The 17,685-nt window shown below is 34.8% G+C and overlaps 1 protein-coding gene across 3 annotated transcripts in view; it reads right to left on the bottom strand.

Annotated features, from left to right (window-relative positions):
• LOC117321631 (tyrosine-protein kinase Abl-like) overlaps positions 1 to 8,180 on the bottom strand; it is a 67,911-nt gene extending 59,731 nt beyond the window's left edge. For 2 of the 3 annotated variants that reach the window (XM_033876123.1, XM_033876124.1), the window contains exons 1-2: positions 7,878 to 8,180; positions 2,606 to 2,662 (exon numbers count right to left, since the gene is read on the bottom strand). In XM_033876123.1, the coding sequence (XP_033732014.1) occupies positions 2,606 to 2,662; positions 7,878 to 7,980 (160 nt within the window). In that variant the 5' untranslated portion in view covers positions 7,981 to 8,180. The remainder of the gene's footprint in view (positions 1 to 2,605; positions 2,663 to 7,877) is intronic. The other variant, XM_033876125.1, reaches the window with a different exon arrangement.
• Positions 8,181 to 17,685: the final 9,505 nt, after the last annotated feature.

The following is a 17,685-nucleotide window of genomic DNA, read 5'->3' as shown; positions in this document are numbered from 1 at the left end:
CATATATACCAAACATTGTTAAGTAAAACCTGTCTTATCTGACCCTTAAGTAGTATACATATTTACTAAACATTGTTAAGTAAAACCTGTCTTATCTGACCCTTGAGTAGTATACATATATACCAAACTTTGTTAAGTAAAACCTGTCTTATCTGACCCTTGAGTATTGAAAATATTATGTTGTTACATGAATCAGGTATGTAAGCATCAAAACTGAAATCTACATTACATACCTAATACAGACTCGAGACTGTATACATGCTCTCCCTCTATCAGAAAACTTTGATCTGAAGCAGTGATGCTGAGTGATACCAATTAAGTAACATATATTGAAGCATGCAGTTAAAAACATCTTATAATTACATGTCAACATGTTAATTATGGAAAGGAAAGTAAATAAATATCTATAACAGGCAAGACAGTAGTGAATAACAGTTCCGTTATCACGATTGAATTTAATTCTATATAGTCACTTTTCAATTGTTGAAATATATTTGTCATCTTGAAATTGATCTAAGTGTGTATTGACAAAAATTATTATGATACCTGTTAAAAAAAGGTTTAATAAGGGAGATAATCATGTGATAATAATCTTAACATTTAACCTGATAAGTTACTAATTTATTGCAAAATACAGTTTACTGTGCCAAGTTATGTAATATCCATATAAAGACATGTAGCAATTCTTGAATAACCGTAAACAAAATAGGTACATATTTCTGTAAGTGCTAAATATAATTAAGTGCTGAAGAAACAGTGAAATTAACTGCTCAACCTAAAGTCAAATACTTCATTAATTACCCCATAGCACTTCCTGAGACCTGATCATTGTTTCTCCTGAGAGGTCTTGACAATTGTTCATTCACACGTGATAGGAAAGTAATAATTTTGATTTACACACATGATGTTAGTTCCCTCCCTATATAACCTATTAATTTTGCATGGTTCATTTACCAAATTTTAACTACAAAGTAAAATCTTGTTTACCAGTTGTGGATTGCTGAGCAGCGATCCATACATTGTCTGAGTGAGAAATGCTGTATTAAACAATGAATATTTGATCAAGATAAACAATAGCAGATACAAGGAAGCGAAAGAAGGCTAGCTACACAATCCACACCATATACCACAGTATTGTAACCAAGCATGCAACCACGCATCAAAATACAGCTCCTTGTCAGGAAGTTCTGTCCCACATGGGAAATTTACCAATGGATGACCTGCAGTGAGACCAAGGGGAGATCTCAAAAGTTCACTAGCTTGGGTATAAAGGGTGATTAAAACAACCTAACTCATCCGGAAAAAAATGTGTTGTATCAGACTGCAAAAGTGATGATGTGTCATCCATGTTTAAAAGGTAGTCACAATGGAGATGACAATAACAGAATATGAAAATATACTAATCAATCTACAGTATCTTATTTCTCCTCACTAATGACTTGCAGTAGCTAAAGAAATATTAACTAATCTTGCTCAGTCTATTTCAAAAATAATGATATAAAATCATCTTAATAGTCATGAAATGTAATTATAAATAAAACATAAATAGAAAACCATCAGGTTTGATATATCCATGTACACAATGCAAGCATCACACTTCTTCATCAAGTGCTTTTCAAGCAGGTATATATATGTACATACCAGAAATCTAAAACCTGTACAGTCTACAAATTCAAATATCTTCCTTGAAGGTTTTACAGTCTACAAATTCAAATAACTTCCTTGAAGGTTTATCTACATACAGGTAACAAATTTAGATATTCCAAACAAAAGAAATAACAAGGTTGATTGGTAATAGGTTAATCCCTGAAATCCAAAGGTGGGAAAACAATCTTATAATTAGTACCTGAAATTTACAATGCCAGCTTGTGTGTTTGTAAGTTTACTTGTCTTTCAAAATTGGATAGTCATGTTTTTTCTTCATTTTAGGGAAAATAACCCTTTTTAGCAGAGGAACCAGTCTGTGAGTAGTATCATTGACATAGTAAGGTTAAGGATCCCATAGAAGATAAACAGCAACACCAGTCATTAGGTGGTAAAAAATCTCACATAGACACAGGACAACTGTAAAACCAAAAGTAGAAACTTTAGGCTTCAACGGGATATAATCAACCATCAAATATTGGACATCATTGCCTGAAATCATTACCAGCATGTATCTACTAATGAAGAAGACATCCAACAAATGTTTAAACAACTTAACTCAAAAAGGAGAAAAAATGGGTGGTAGGTTAATAATGAAATATAGTTGAAAACAAACATTAAAATCCAATAAGGACCTCATGGAAAGTGCCCTCTTGTTATGAAGTTCTTCAATAACAGTTAAATCCATAGAGCCTAGAAAATAATAAAAGAATTCCATGCCTGTACCCTATTCATGTTTTGGTACATGCTCCTTGTGTCACCCTTTAACCATGAAAAATAATAAATAGGTCACAAAAGTGAAAGTGAAAAAACAAACAGGGAAAAGAGTTAAAACTTAATACCAAATAATAATAAACCAAATTAAATATAATAAAGTAAAACCAATTGAAATGGTACAGAACAACAAATAACTATACTAGAGATATATAATTACAAAGACCCCATCGTGGGTGGAGCATACCATAGACAGATTTTGTCATCCCCTTTCTGCTGTCGGGGCTCATGTCCTTAGGATCGACTGAAAAATCAAATATGGAAATGGCTTCAACATGACATCAAGCTACCACACGAAGACCACACTAGATCACTTTCAGTTAAAATAATAAGCTACTGAAAAAAATGTTTTAAGCATATCTATTCTGAATTTGACACAAGTTACAAATAGAATTTGTTTTTGTGAATACCTTCTCCATTACTAGGCATTGAATACTTTTTTATGCTAAATTGTCCTTCGACCTGAAAATGAAGGTCTATAATTATAATTGCAACTAATTGTTATTGCAATTTTGACCTTTGACATTTATAAGGTCATGGTCATAGGGACGTAATTAATAAGAACAATGTTATGCATACCAGCTTTAGGTGTTGCAAGTGTACTGCAATTTGCTTTAAGATATCTTCATGTTTTGAAGTTATGGTCCAGTCAAAAAAAAATTATCAGAAGAATTCAAGAACCAGAAATCGAACCAACCAGTAAGTCAGGGAAGGAGAAAGGTGGAGGGGCATAATGAATTTCATTTTTACCTCTTTGTATTCTTCTTCTTAACAATGTGTTATACTAGCTACTGAGTCTCCACAAGATCTTCAGTTCTCTTGTGACTAAATTCAAAACAGCTGACCATACAAAACACATTGTATTATTTGAATGGAAGGAAATGTATTAGACTATTAAAAGACTTTCCTCACAGAATGCATAACATGCTAAACCAATTTGCCAACTCTGAATAATATGTTATCAAAATTGCATGAAGCTCTAGATCTGATATCATAAAAAAATTAATTTGGCTGATTAATGTATTAATTAAATGGACCTCTGTGAGATAGATTCAGTAAAATGAAAATGCCAGCAACAGCTTTAAAATTTAATATATTTGTTCAGTGTCGCTATAATTACCTGGCTTATTATTTGTTCATAATTGAAATAATGGAATACAATAGTCATAGAAATATTAGACTCAATATGGAACATTTTATGCTGGGATTAGAAAGAAACAACAGGATATCATATTACATGCATAAATATTACATTATAATTGTCACATTTAAATACTAGCAATGTAATAAGTGTGATTACCGGGTAGTGGTAGTAATGTCACTTATAAGATATAATGTACAAAACACATCGAGATCTACCCCCAATACAGCACAACTTAACAAAACATGATCTTTATTCTACAGTATATTATATATCAAACAAAACATGATCTTTATTCTACAGTATATTATATATCAAACAAAACATGATCTTTATTCTACAGTATATTATATATCAAAGTCATATAGACTCCTGAATTGGCAGCTTTACCAGAAATTATAAAGCAGAAAATATTTTGTATTGACAAAAGTGTCAATACCTATTATTGTTCCTGCACCACCCAGATTATTACATAAATACTGTGCTATGATAACAGGTATATATATGGTCATGAATTTCATTGTAACTAGCAATATTGAGCCATATCGTCACTTGTCAGAGGTCCACATCAATTCACAAGTGTTCAAGCTTGTTTGAGACTTAAAACAAAGCTTATTGGTTAAGTATTGTTCCAAATATTTAGTGGTCATTTATTTTAACCGCTGTGGAATTAATTCAAACAAAAATAATATTGTACAGGTAAACTCTCATTCGCAAGTTTATTCATTACTGGTGATCAAATTTTAATTCACAGGAAGACTTTAAAACTGATTTGGTCATATTTACATCATATGAGGACCATGTATTGGATTCTAATTCAAATGATCAGGTGACTTGCATTAATTATAATATTATCAATAATTGATCATGATTCATGAACTTTGAGATCGTAAAATTGTTCTGAAACTCCCGAAAAGATCCTACATTTACAAACATATGATCCTAAGGCTATTCTTCGATAACTTAATTAATGACTTGTGTACTATGTTTGTAAAGATCCTTCATTCACATAGATGATACATGTAACACAGAATGGCTCTACATTCCCACACTTCCGACTCCCCACACCACCAAGTTGTAGTATATCTGCTGTCCCTGTCAATGTGTGTATGTCTACAATGTACTAATTTCTGTTACAACAGCTGTGTGTAATTGGACAGACACTTCAACATATGCAATAAAACACACACTTGTACATTTTGTGCAACTCTACACATCTTAACAGTCATAGAAAATTGCACAAGCAACTCAAGCTAATGTTAAACATGTTAATGAACTCTTCATGCACCCATGGCCATTACTCCCTGTCTCCTGGACCAGTCTATTACGTATACGCTGCAAGGTAGACGAGTAAAACCAAACAATATCACAATGAATGTATTATTGTATTATTATCAAGACTGTTTCAATTGTGACGTTAAATATCAGTAACACATATTATATTTTATGTACAAAACATGAGTTGCCTCCCCTACCATAAAGAGACCAACATCATATCACTGATAATTTCAAACTATCTTGATTCTTACAGTTCCTTGCTTCAACAGAATATTAAAACAACTTAGATTTTCTTCAATGATCCCTTAAAACTTTACTATGAGGACCATGAATTTAACAAATACCAACAATATCAGCATTCCCATTTACTTATTGGAGTACGCTCTTTATATACAGAAACTTTGTTGCACATACAAAAGGTAACCTGTACACTGTGCAGATAAACTTTTTCATTACAGAGCTTTTGTTTTTGTGAGGGTTGGCTAACTTGGCTTATGTCAACGGGACCCAATATGCAAAGGTTTTTCGAAAATGGAAGGTGAATTTCCATGAAATTGTCTGTTTTGTTTGTGTTTCACTCTTTATGATTTTTAAACAATAGCAAGGAGTATCACTGAGGCATAGGCAGCGCAAAAGTTTATCTCATTGTAATACCATTTCTAATTGGTTCAGAGCTTCAGCAGTTTACCAATGAAATTGTTGCTAGTGTCGTACGTTGCACATGTCATGAAGCATTTCTGATTTTTTCTTTATTTGATGTCAAACTTATTACACCTCAAATTGTTTAAGCCCACCCCCAACTGTTGGTAAAGGGTGATAAAAACCTACAGTTCAGAAAACCTGTGGAAATGCTGAATATGAAAGATAAACAGTTCCTAGCTTCAACAAAATTTTAAAATAAGTAAGATTTTTTTCAGTAATCCCTATATATAGAAGACTGAATGACCAAATAAATATCTTGATTACAATTGTTCTGTGAAGCTGGAAGTATATTTTATGACATTTTCTGAATAAAAAGGATTATCATGTGTTCTTCTATATACATATATTGACTGCTGGACTTCAAAAAATTATGAATTTACAACTGTACTAACCCACTTTTACAACCAGTACGCATACAAACAGGTAAAGTTTAAGTGTCTTGTTGAGTACAAAATGAAAGTGTCATCTGTATTGATACTTGACCTTGATTCAGACTGTTAACCTTTGTCACCACCATTGTATTTTGAGACAATATGATACAGTAATGGAATGAAGAATGGAGATGTAACCTTATAACAATAATGTACTGTCCCAGGGGAAAAAAATTCATTGCTGCATGATATATACATGTAGTCTGATAATTGTCTGTTCCATATTCATTTACGATGTAACAAATGCATTAAATTTGCAGATAGAAATAATCTGCAAAACTGTGTAAACACCATATACAGCCTGGTCATTTCTCATTCACATACATAAAGACAGACTATTCTGGGTTATGTCCATGGATAGGGTTTTGAAGAAAAGATGTGATTTTCTCTTTCGATCATTTTGATTATTTCAATGGAATCAACAATATCAATATATATAAAAATCCCCCAACATTACTTATCCATGGCAAAGCAGCCCAGAATTCTAAAAAAACACATAGAAACAGAAAAATATAGTCTTATTACTCTTAAAGTTATGTGAATTAGTAAGCGGATATACTAATGCCACTAAATCTGCGACAGTATATCATGGTCATGCTATCGCAAATATCTTTAAATGCCTCTGTTCCAATTGCAAGTGAAATTAAATCTACGACAATATAATCGATAACATACAACAACAAAAACACATGGATGGTTATCCCCAGATTGAAATATTCTAAATTCCACATCCTTGTTGTTGCATGTGTTGGCAGCCTAGTATATATAAGCGAATCAAATACCATATGGCCATATTAAATAAAGCATGTAACAGGAGAGGGAAAATGCAATGACCAGGCCAGGACTCGAACCCGGACTTCCAAACTCCAAACCTGGTCATCAGCTCTCAGCCAAGTCCAGTTCCTCTACATTCCTCCCTCCTTCAATAAGTTTGTCAATTGGAAAGATACACAAATGACACTATTCCACTTCTGTATGTATTTTGCTGGGTGCCAAATGGAACAAGAGAGGAAAATACAACAACTAGACCCAGACCGGGACTTGAATCTGGGTCCTCCAAACTCTAGACAGATGCTCTAACCATTTAAACTAGTACCTGGCAACTAGCTAGCGCTCAGCCCAGTCCAGTTCCACTACGAATATGTCTCTCAAAAGGTTAACAATTTGACTTTTTCTTCATACAGCCTCTTTGTGATTTACTGTGTCAAACTCTGTAAGTTTGTTGGTAAAGTTCAGGATGAATTTGTGTGCAAAAGCTCCAATAAACAAAGTAAATGTACTTGGATGATTTGTTGTTTCCTTCTGTGATTATTAGTATCTACCAAATAATAACACATCCATGATAAAATGGTGGATAAATTACATGAAAGTAAAAGACATCAAGTAGCTAGGCAGATGTTGTACATGCATACATGTATTCAATTCAGACATACAATCTCGATCTGTTTAAAAGAGATTTTCACCTCGCCTAACAATATTTATTAACCTGGGTGTCCTGATATAGCATTGCTTGCCTTATTGTTACTTCAGATCAACGTTTGCTGTGTTGTCATCATGTTTTCGCGTCCAACACATAGAGACACTAGTGTGCAATACACAGTGTATTCTACATTGTAATGAACAAAGAAACGTTGACAGGTTATTTAGTAAATGAATGACAGTGCCATGCATTAACATACACGGCCATAACCTGAAATGAATCTTAAATTACGTAGGATGTTATGTCCAGCGATTTAGACGTTCATTTCCATCACCAAACACATTAGCTACATGTGTAACAACTGTATGTGATCATCATTTATCGAAAGATCTCAGTGTCATTCGTGTCGCATAACTCGGCAGATACCGGCCATCTGCGCTCATTTCAGGCCACTCATAACACTTAAGCATCCGGAAATGATACTTACCAGACGGCTCAAAGAAAGTCCCTGGTGGAGGTCGGGAGGGTTCTTTTTGTTTTCCTTTGCTTTTTCCAGCAGTTTTATTCTCCTTCCCTTGTTGAGCCCCCATTCTTCATACAACGTTGGTCTCAGGCCTATTTCTAACCCCCTACGCCTAGCACCATGCTTACAAAGGATTCACTACATCTCTGTTAATCTAAGATGTACAATAAATAGCGTCACTACGTTTCATAAATGTTATATACTTCGACACAGCAGTAAATTGTAATGACACAGATCTACTTCCTTCCCTTTTCGGTGGCCGCCATATTGTCTATTCCGCATCGAAAACGAGGTTGTAAATTTCACCGACAGATGACGGTGACCTCATCATTGATCATTTACGCACGCTTTGTTTGGGAAAACACCCTTTTAGTGCTATTTTTAGAACGGAATCACGAATACTCAGCTTTGTGTGCTAACTTGCATTTTACGAGGCGAATCATCTTGCGTAATCTTATTCGGGGATAAAACGGAGTTATAGATCTATAATGGTGCTGTGTTAATGGTTAAAAAAAACCGTGATATATGGCGATTGATTTAGGACTGTGTCTTTTCTGTGATATTCATAACTAGCCGATAACCAATTTAGATTGGAATTTTTGTCCCGTATCAACAGTGAAAAAATATATTTCTGATCAGTCAGTTATTACTTATTACATTGCCTTTTGTTGTCTTTTCCTTATCATACTTTAGAATATTTGTATGATTATTTATATCATTATTACGGGAGAAATCATTTATAAGTTGGTAAAACTTACTGACTAATCCCATTGTCATTTAATTTATTTCAATAAGATACACTGACTCTGATTGAAAATATTATTTGACAAATGACATAGTTCATGTTTTATCTTTGATCATAATATCGGAGACTAACGTTTGATCAGCCGGAGACGTACATATCGTTATATATATATATATACGTCTCTGGTTTGCTGAACTAACAGTTTTGTTAAAAATGTGATAAACTGGCAAATACACGTACATCTCAATACGATATAATATTGTTCACATAATCATTATTTCTAGTCTAAATATAGAACCAACGGTATAGTAAAACTGTCGTGTTGCCTGTTCTATGCGATTGGTACTCTCTATTAACGCAATGCTATATTGACATAATATAATTATTAAAGATAATATAAAATAACATTATTGTGACGTCATGCTATATTGTCGCGTACACGTTCCGTCAATCGTCAATTCACTACAAATCTGACCCCGTGTACATGTTCATAAGTAACCTTTTAGTAACAAGCATTTTCTTTTTCTTTGGCTAATATTTATGTAATCAGCCTGTGACGTAATAAAATGTCGTCGACGGTCTCTCACAGGACTTGTTTACAGGAGATTATTTTTATGTTATGAGCCAAAATACGTAAAAAGGATTATGTTCTAGATAAACCACTTCAATAATATATTCAAGTTTATCCTTTGATTTTGAATTGTTAAATCGTTTCACAAAAAAGTAAACAAATAAACAAATAAATAAATAAATGAATAAAATAAATAAATATAAATAAATAAATAAATAAATAAATAAATAAATAAATAAACCCGTTTAATTAATTCATTATTACAATGACATTCGAACTAGATCCACTATAGATACCAGTTGGAAAAGACTTTTAAATATAAGCTTCTGTCGTCTAATTACTGTAATATTTTCTAAACAATAAAATATTTTGAAATGAAATCGATATCAGCCTTTGTTTTTTGTGTGACAAACAAAGTTCTCCGTGGTTTTACTGGTGGAGCAATGTTAATACAACAAATTATATAAAATATCTGATTTATTATATATCATTTAATTTCTTTGTAAGATAAATGTATCTTATTCATTATAGATCTCATAAGGTAAGATATCTTATTGATTATATAATATGTCTGTTTTTTAAGATATCTATTACAGAATATATCTAATTTCTTTATAAGACATATCTTATCATTGTAGACCTCATACAGTATATAAGACATCTTATTTGATTTAAACATATTTATTGCCCCAAAATTGAGCAGAGGATTAGGCACAAGTTTTTCCAACTTATCAATGCCTTTTCCTCTAATACAGTTCATATATTGATATTTACATGATAACATTTAACAAGGTATACAAATCATAACAAACAATCGATACATTACACTTAAAACCCGTTGCTGGATTTGATGAAAATATGCACGTGTCTTCTAAATTTATGTCTACGGACAGATTTTCATTTCCTAATAGAAATAAGATTAGATTAACCGGATATATATTTAACGACCTAGTGTTTTGAAATAGTGTAATTCGTGCTGCATTATAAATTTCACATTCTAAGAAAAAATGTGTAACATCCTCACAGGTGTGTCCACAGTTACACGAAGGGTTGTCAACAATCTTAACACGGAACAAATTAAAAATTTAAATTTAAAAAAAAAAAAAAAAAAAATCTTAACACGGAACAAATCATATTTCAAGGAGCTACACTGATGCCTGAGTCTTGTATGTAAAATATTTACATTCCTGTCGCCAAAATTAAAATATGGTGGCGGAGGCAAATTTGCACCGTCGGATATAGCAGATTTGAAAGTACTTAAAGAAGATAGTGTTTTTATTGCATTATCTTATAAATTCCAAAGACGTAAACTCGATGGCAGAAAAGATAAATTACTTAACGAAAGTCTGAAAGAAGGAATATTATAATTATGTTGATTTCGTAAGTTGTACCGATTGTTGACACCCACAGAGTCATCTTATTTATTCTGTAAGATATCTAATTTCTTTATGTATGATATAGCTGACATATTAGACCATTACCTTTGGATAAAGTTTCATACAGCTTGACACTGATCCTGTCGACATGACCAATTTACTCTTAAAAAACTACACACTATTTATGTTGTATACAAGGACTTCTGTGAATTACTGTGTCTATAATTGATTTGGTTAATCACTGGATCAACATTTATTCAGGAATAAATGACAACCTGGCTTGTCATGTTTTTGCACAATTAATGATGCATTGTTTACTTGTATTTCATTGGAAGACAGATCTTCCAGCCCAATGTCGAGTATCGGCCTAATTTGAGTGGTTGGAATCCGACTCGGGTCGATTTGGGCTTCCATGAAATCGGTTAGCTGTGGCCGTCCTGTGCTCCCGTGGTTGTGTCCTTGGACAAGTTTCTTCGAAGGCCTACATTTTAATCCAGAATGGTGCCATGGTATTTTCATTTGTGAAAATTATATTTTTGAATTTCCTGCTTTACGCCAGTGTTGATATGAAATATATACATATAATGATAGCAACAAAGGGAAATTGGGGATATCTTCTTTCTGTGATAACACGAACCAAGTACGAAACAAACGATTCCGACCAGTCCAAAATTGACTGCGTATCTGAGGTCATCAAATGATAACCGGGGTGGGGCGGTATGAGAGGTGCTCGTGTAAAAACGAAATAAAATAATATAAGCTACCATTACACGTTAACATTCCATTGATAGCATTTTACGTGTTAAAAAACATTTAGTTAACGTGTTCAAACCATTTACTAAACGCGTTAAGATACGTTAAATGCTGACGCCATTATTTTATCTCGTTTTGATATGGATGGCCATTCATGGAACGGTTCTCCGTATAAATTCAGGCAGCATTAATGCATTGTGGTTGTCTAGCGAGTATATATACCTGTATACTATTCTCGAGGATGAGGGACTCAAATGATATCATCATGTCGTGATATGATACTTTACAATTATGGCCTTTTGCTAAGTTAATGCATGGTTGCATTAACTCCCCAAAAAAATTGTTAACTGAGAATGAAGTTTTGATTTATAATGTAATGATATATATATATAGAGAGAATGATTTGTGAAGCATTTGTAAATATTTCGATTTATCTTTTAAACACTACACAATCAAAATTAAGCTTATGCATTCAAATGCATTCAATACACTAATTCTTATGATAATTTAATAGTTATTGCTTGTTTCAAAAACATGAAAGATATTCTATACTGTTGGACTATACCAAGGGGAAGTAATTCATAATTACTCTATTTTTAGAAACAACAAGTTAACCAGCATTTTTACTAGAGTTTTTTTTTTTTTTGACGGCCGGTCAATATTACTTTTTATCGGGAATCACACAGCACTATTTCAGCCAATCAGAAAGTGTGAAAAATATTATTTTATAATAACATCATTTCGTGACTTGCATTGTAAGAATATAGAGAATAATTTGATCGAGATCTAACCATATAACATAGGTACCAAACCAGTTCTCTCAAATAGGATTCATGTCGAGTAAACCTGGTAGAAAATGCAGATTGCACTTGCGGCAACCCTTGTGAAAATGCCTTTCATTTTTTCGTTGACAGTCCAAGTATGATATACTTAGGCGTTTACTTTTTCTTATTCTCCAAAATTTAGATGCAGTTATAAACTTAGAGTTACTCCGCTGGTGGTTTATGTCAGACAGAACTAGGTCTAACCGATACAGCATAAATAGACATACTCAGTTGGAGCCAGTAGGAAGAGTAAACGAAATCCGAAAAAAATATAAATCACCAATATCGATTAAGATCAATCATTTTTCCAAACTTATATCAAATAAGTGTAAATTCTACGTAGACAGAGGTTAAGATCACCATAGTTAAAGTTGACCTAAGCAACAACTTCAGTCATATCACCTAACGTTAGAGATCAATCTGACCAATGCCACGCGGTCATCACAATGGTATGGCAGTTTATCAAATGACATTTGTCGATAAAATACAACATTTATTTATACAACTGAACAATATAAAATCTTATTTTCATATAAATTGGTCTTATACTGATTGGCGTCAATAAATTCTAAATTACCAATTCTGTAACTACAGAGATTTGACTCGACCTGTTTCCAAGAATAAAAAAAATAACCCTATGGTCCTACCGGTAGACCATAGGAAGTTAGGAACGTGTCTAACGCCATAACAAATCGATGACGTCACTCTTGAGACTAGCGCAGTAGCACAGGTATCTGCAACGAAAACAATGTTAAATTAAATGATACATACTGGTGAACGTAAATTTGATATACATGTACATACTATACTTAATGATAAATGATAATCATTGAATCGACTGAAGTTATACTCCCAGAGAGGAACGAGTATGTACATAGAATGGATACCAGCGTCATGTACCCTACCTATATGAAGGGACAGGTTACCTATCTAGCAAGCCCCCATCACACTCAGACGAAGATCATGTCGAGAAACGCAGCGTGGGCGTGGTCAAAACGGACAATTAAGACCCATTTAACGTTTAATTGTTCTCACTGTCTCCAACATGTTTGCACTAATTCTTACCACGCGCATGATCACACTTGCACAACGCATAATGCGTTTTTTTCTGCGTTCTTACTACGACCAAAAGGATCTTTATACGCATGCACAACACACCTAGCACGTTCTTAATGCATTCATCTGCTTCCAGTAGTGCTTTAGTTTTGCAAACAACTATCCCACTGAGGAAATCCGGGCAGCCCAAGAGTCACGGGCGAACCCAAAAAAGCCTAGATTGTCTTCTATTCCTTCTTCTTAACATCAAAGGGCTCTCCTTGAATCAGAACAAGTCGCAGCCACAGGGGCTTGGCACGATTTTCCAAATGATGGTCCATATATATATGTTTAGACACTATAATACATATATATATGGACCATCATTTGGAAAATCGTGCCAAGCCCCTGTGGTCGCAGCAGGTCTTGAATCTGTGTTGTCATGGTACATGAATTTGACTTGAATCAAGTATTTTGTAGTGGATTCTCTGAACGTGGCGTAGACACAGCGATAACCTTCTTAGGACATGTCAAACGTAGTAAGCAGCGCCCAAATGCACAGGGGCTTGGCACGATTTTCCAAATGATGGTCCATATATATATGTATTATAGTGTCAATAATACATATATATATGGACCATCATTTGGAAAATCGTGCCAAGCCCCTGTGCCCAAATGTAATGAAAATCTGATGTTTACAACAGCGTGGTGTGAGCGTACCATGGTTATTGGACAAGAATAGAGAAGACTGCATTAACGTAGCATGTTCTCTTCCTCGAGTCAATGAAGTCCCGATTACGTTTCGGTTACGTCATTAAGTAACGGCCAGACCGTCCTTATTACGCCCTATTCGATTCTTGCGTCCTGATTCGACCACATCCTAGCTTCGTTTTATTTAACATGTTCAAAGTTTGTCCACCACGTCCACGAAGACCATATCACGTCCTTATCGGTTTCTGTTGCGTTCGGACCTCTTCACGAACTGGCTATGACCTTTATACGGAATTCGGAAGGCTTTCATAACGATGTTTTTACCGACAAGGTATGATACCCCTATTCGCTAAAATGAAACGAAATTATGATTATTTCACAAGTATTTATACAATTAGTGGAATACATGCGGAATAAACATTGTAAATTAGCAATGCATACTTATAGTACTCAGTATAACAAGGTATGTATCACACTAGATCATAGTTATATAAGTTTTCCGCGACCTATCGGAGTATGGCGTTCTTACTCATGCGAGTTAAGCTGTCGTTGGTATAATTTCTCAGTTTCTCCTGCGGTTATCATGACTCGGGCCCACTTACATGTAAAATAAATGTCAAAAACAGCATCGCGACGAATTAAGTTCCAAACCTACCAAGTAAGGTCCCGACAAACAGCAGGGTATTGATGAACTGTACTTAGTATTACCACAATTATCAATAATTGCGATCTTGGTAATCTAAGATTTAACACAGGAAATAAATATTGGGAAGTGAGTAATCCTGTACGCCTTTTCCATTGCTGCAGTTTAGCACCAACTATGTGACGTCCATCCGGAAAGTAGAGAGTTACGGCGGCAGCTACTCCAGTTATTTTGCAATGTCACTGAGACAAATACTATTTTGTCACAATGAACTCTTACGATCGCCTCTGTTGGGCGGTTTGTTTGTTTTTGTTTAACGCCCTATTAACAGCCAGGGTCATTTAAGGACGTGCCAGGTTTTGGAGGTGGAGGAAAGCCGGAGTACCCGGAGAAAAACCACCGGCCTACGGTCAGAACCTGGCAACTGCATGTTGGCGGCAACATTGAATTCGTTTTTCTTAATGTGCTATTTTAAGAAAGAGAAAATGTTGCATGAAGTATTTAGTCATGGAGTTTGTATCGAATTATACGATAATTTAAATATTATTGTTTGTGCCAATATATCTTTGATGAGTGGGGATATCTTTCAGGTCGGCTTTTCTTCTAATAGGTAAAAAAACAAATAAATAAACAAATAAATAAAAATAAATGACGACCCGATTATGACGCAATAACACCTGATGTGGGCTTCAGTGAGAGAAAACAGAACGTAAGTAAGTCTACAAATAAAAGAGTTTCGTTTGTATTTTTATCTGATAATGAATATGTGGAGACAGAGGATGGGAAATCTTATTCTCGGCCGATTCTGTCAAGTCTCGTCTGGGATTCCGACCTAATTGCCAGATTGAACGAGATTTTGCGATTGTGACCATGGACCGATTGAGCTCACCGATTGTCAAACATCAGCCCATGTGTGACGTTTTACTGGTGGTTGTGTATAACGTTGTGCCTTCTGCTGCAAGCAAGTATTGCATTTACAGTATCAGACTTATTTATATATGTTTATCATTCCAATTCAGCTATTGAATATATATTGAGTTATGATTTCGACCTTATGGATTGGAGATTTGTGATACAGGCGTAGAAATCCAATGGACGTATGTAAAATCTACTGCTTTTGATTAACTTTTTGGGACAAGTTTAATCAAAGAACCGACCCAGTTCAGTCACATTTAGTGCTACCATGTTGATTCTAGGTGGGAATAGGTACAGATGTTAAGAAGCAGGTTTCAATGTACATAAATGCATACATATGTTCGATAGTTAAATCATTAGTTCTGTATACTTTTTTTATTTTTGTCTATAAATCAGATTATATGACCTTGGATTTTACAAGTATTGTATAGCCCTCCATTTTTATGTTATTTTCTTTAGTTGGGAAATATTTTGTCAGATCGTCCGCTTCATAAGATAGCCAACAAAACGCTTTTTAAATGTTTGATATCGTATACTAGTATACATATGTATTTATATGTATAAGCATTGAATATCGGTAATCAGGATCTAATGATTTCAGTTAGTCAGAAAAAAAAAAAAAATTTACATAATTTTTTAAATGATTGTGTCCTTATATTTCATGTTTACGAATCATTTTTTGTATTTAGAAAATGACCAATTTTCTTCAGAGGCCTACAGTTCTGTCAAAATGGCGTAACGGAGTAGGGGATATTTAGGTGTTACGGAAGGATGCTCTACTTCCGGAATGACGGCATCAGAGCCACCAGGCCTATTGACGAATATCGAATAGTCTCCCAATCAACCAATGGGATGTCCAAATGAGACCGTGATGTCAATCCCACGGTCTCCATTAGCCTGTATCTCTGGGAACCTTGTCGGAAGTGTTTCCCTAAGCAGTCGACATCTGTCATGTAAAACTGATATTGGGAGAAAAAGCATGGATATGAATCAACTGACACCTGTAAACACTACAGCATTAGGGAGCAAGGAGGCTGCTACAACGTACATATAGAAGTTAACTATACTCTGTTCTTTGAGTCAAGCAACGAGACTCCGCTTTGTACTTTGAGTCAAACCTCGAGACTCCTTTCTGTTCTTTGAGTCAAGCAACGAGACTCCGCTCTGTTCTTTGAGTCAAACCTCGATACTCCGCTCTGTTCTTTGAGTCAAACCTCGAGACTCCACTTTGTTCTTTGAGTCAAACCTCGAGACTCCGTTGTTTTTTGAGTCAAACCTCGATACTCCGCTCTGTTCCTTGAGTCAAGCAACGATACTCTGCTCTGGTTTTGGAGTCAAACAACGAGACTCCTCTCTGCTCTTTGAGTCAAACCTCAAGACTCTGTTCTGTTTTTTGAGTCAAACTTTGAAAATCCTGTCTGTTCTTTGAGTCAAACCTCGATACTCCGCTCTGTTCTTTGAGTCAAGCAACGAGACTCTGCTCTGGTTTTTGAGTCAAACAACGAGACTCCTCTCTGCTCTTTGAGTCAAACCTCGATACTCTGCTCTGTTCTTTGAGTCAAACAACGAGACTCCACTCTGTTCTTTGAGTCAAACCTCGATACTCTATTCTGTTCTTTGAGTCAAACCTCGAGACTCTGCTCTGTTTTTTGAGTCAAACCTCGATACTCTGCTCTGTTCTTTGAGTCAAACCTCGATACTCTACTCTGTTCTTTGAGTCAAACCTCGATACTCTATTCTGTTCTTTGAGTCAAACAACGAGACTCCGCTCTGTTCTTTGAGTCAAACATGGATACTCCTCTCTGTTCTTTGAGTCAAACCTCGATACTCCGCTCTGTTCTTTGAGTCAAGCAACGAGACTCTGCTCTGGTTTTTGAGTCAAACAACGAGACTCCTCTCTGCTCTTTGAGTCAAACCTCGATACTCTACTCTGTTCTTTGAGTGTAACAACGAGACTCCACTTTGTTCTTTGGGTCAAACAACGAGACTCCACCCTGTTCTTTGAGTCAAACTTCGAGATCTTCTCTGTTCTTTGAGTTAAAGGACAGATCAGAGTCTTGCGGGTTTCCGACGATGCCATTGGTTTTGTTTTAAGATATAAGCTGCTGAGGTGGAAAAGTCTGTAATGTCTTTTCAAGTTATCTTTTTTTCCTACGTGTATCCGATTGTCATGGGCGGTACTTTTTCGTTAGGCAAGGT

Source organism: Pecten maximus, chromosome 2 (assembly GCF_902652985.1).
Source record: "Pecten maximus chromosome 2, xPecMax1.1, whole genome shotgun sequence".
NCBI classification, from domain to species: domain Eukaryota; kingdom Metazoa; phylum Mollusca; class Bivalvia; order Pectinida; family Pectinidae; genus Pecten; species Pecten maximus.
This window is presented reverse-complemented; position numbering and strand designations above follow the sequence as displayed.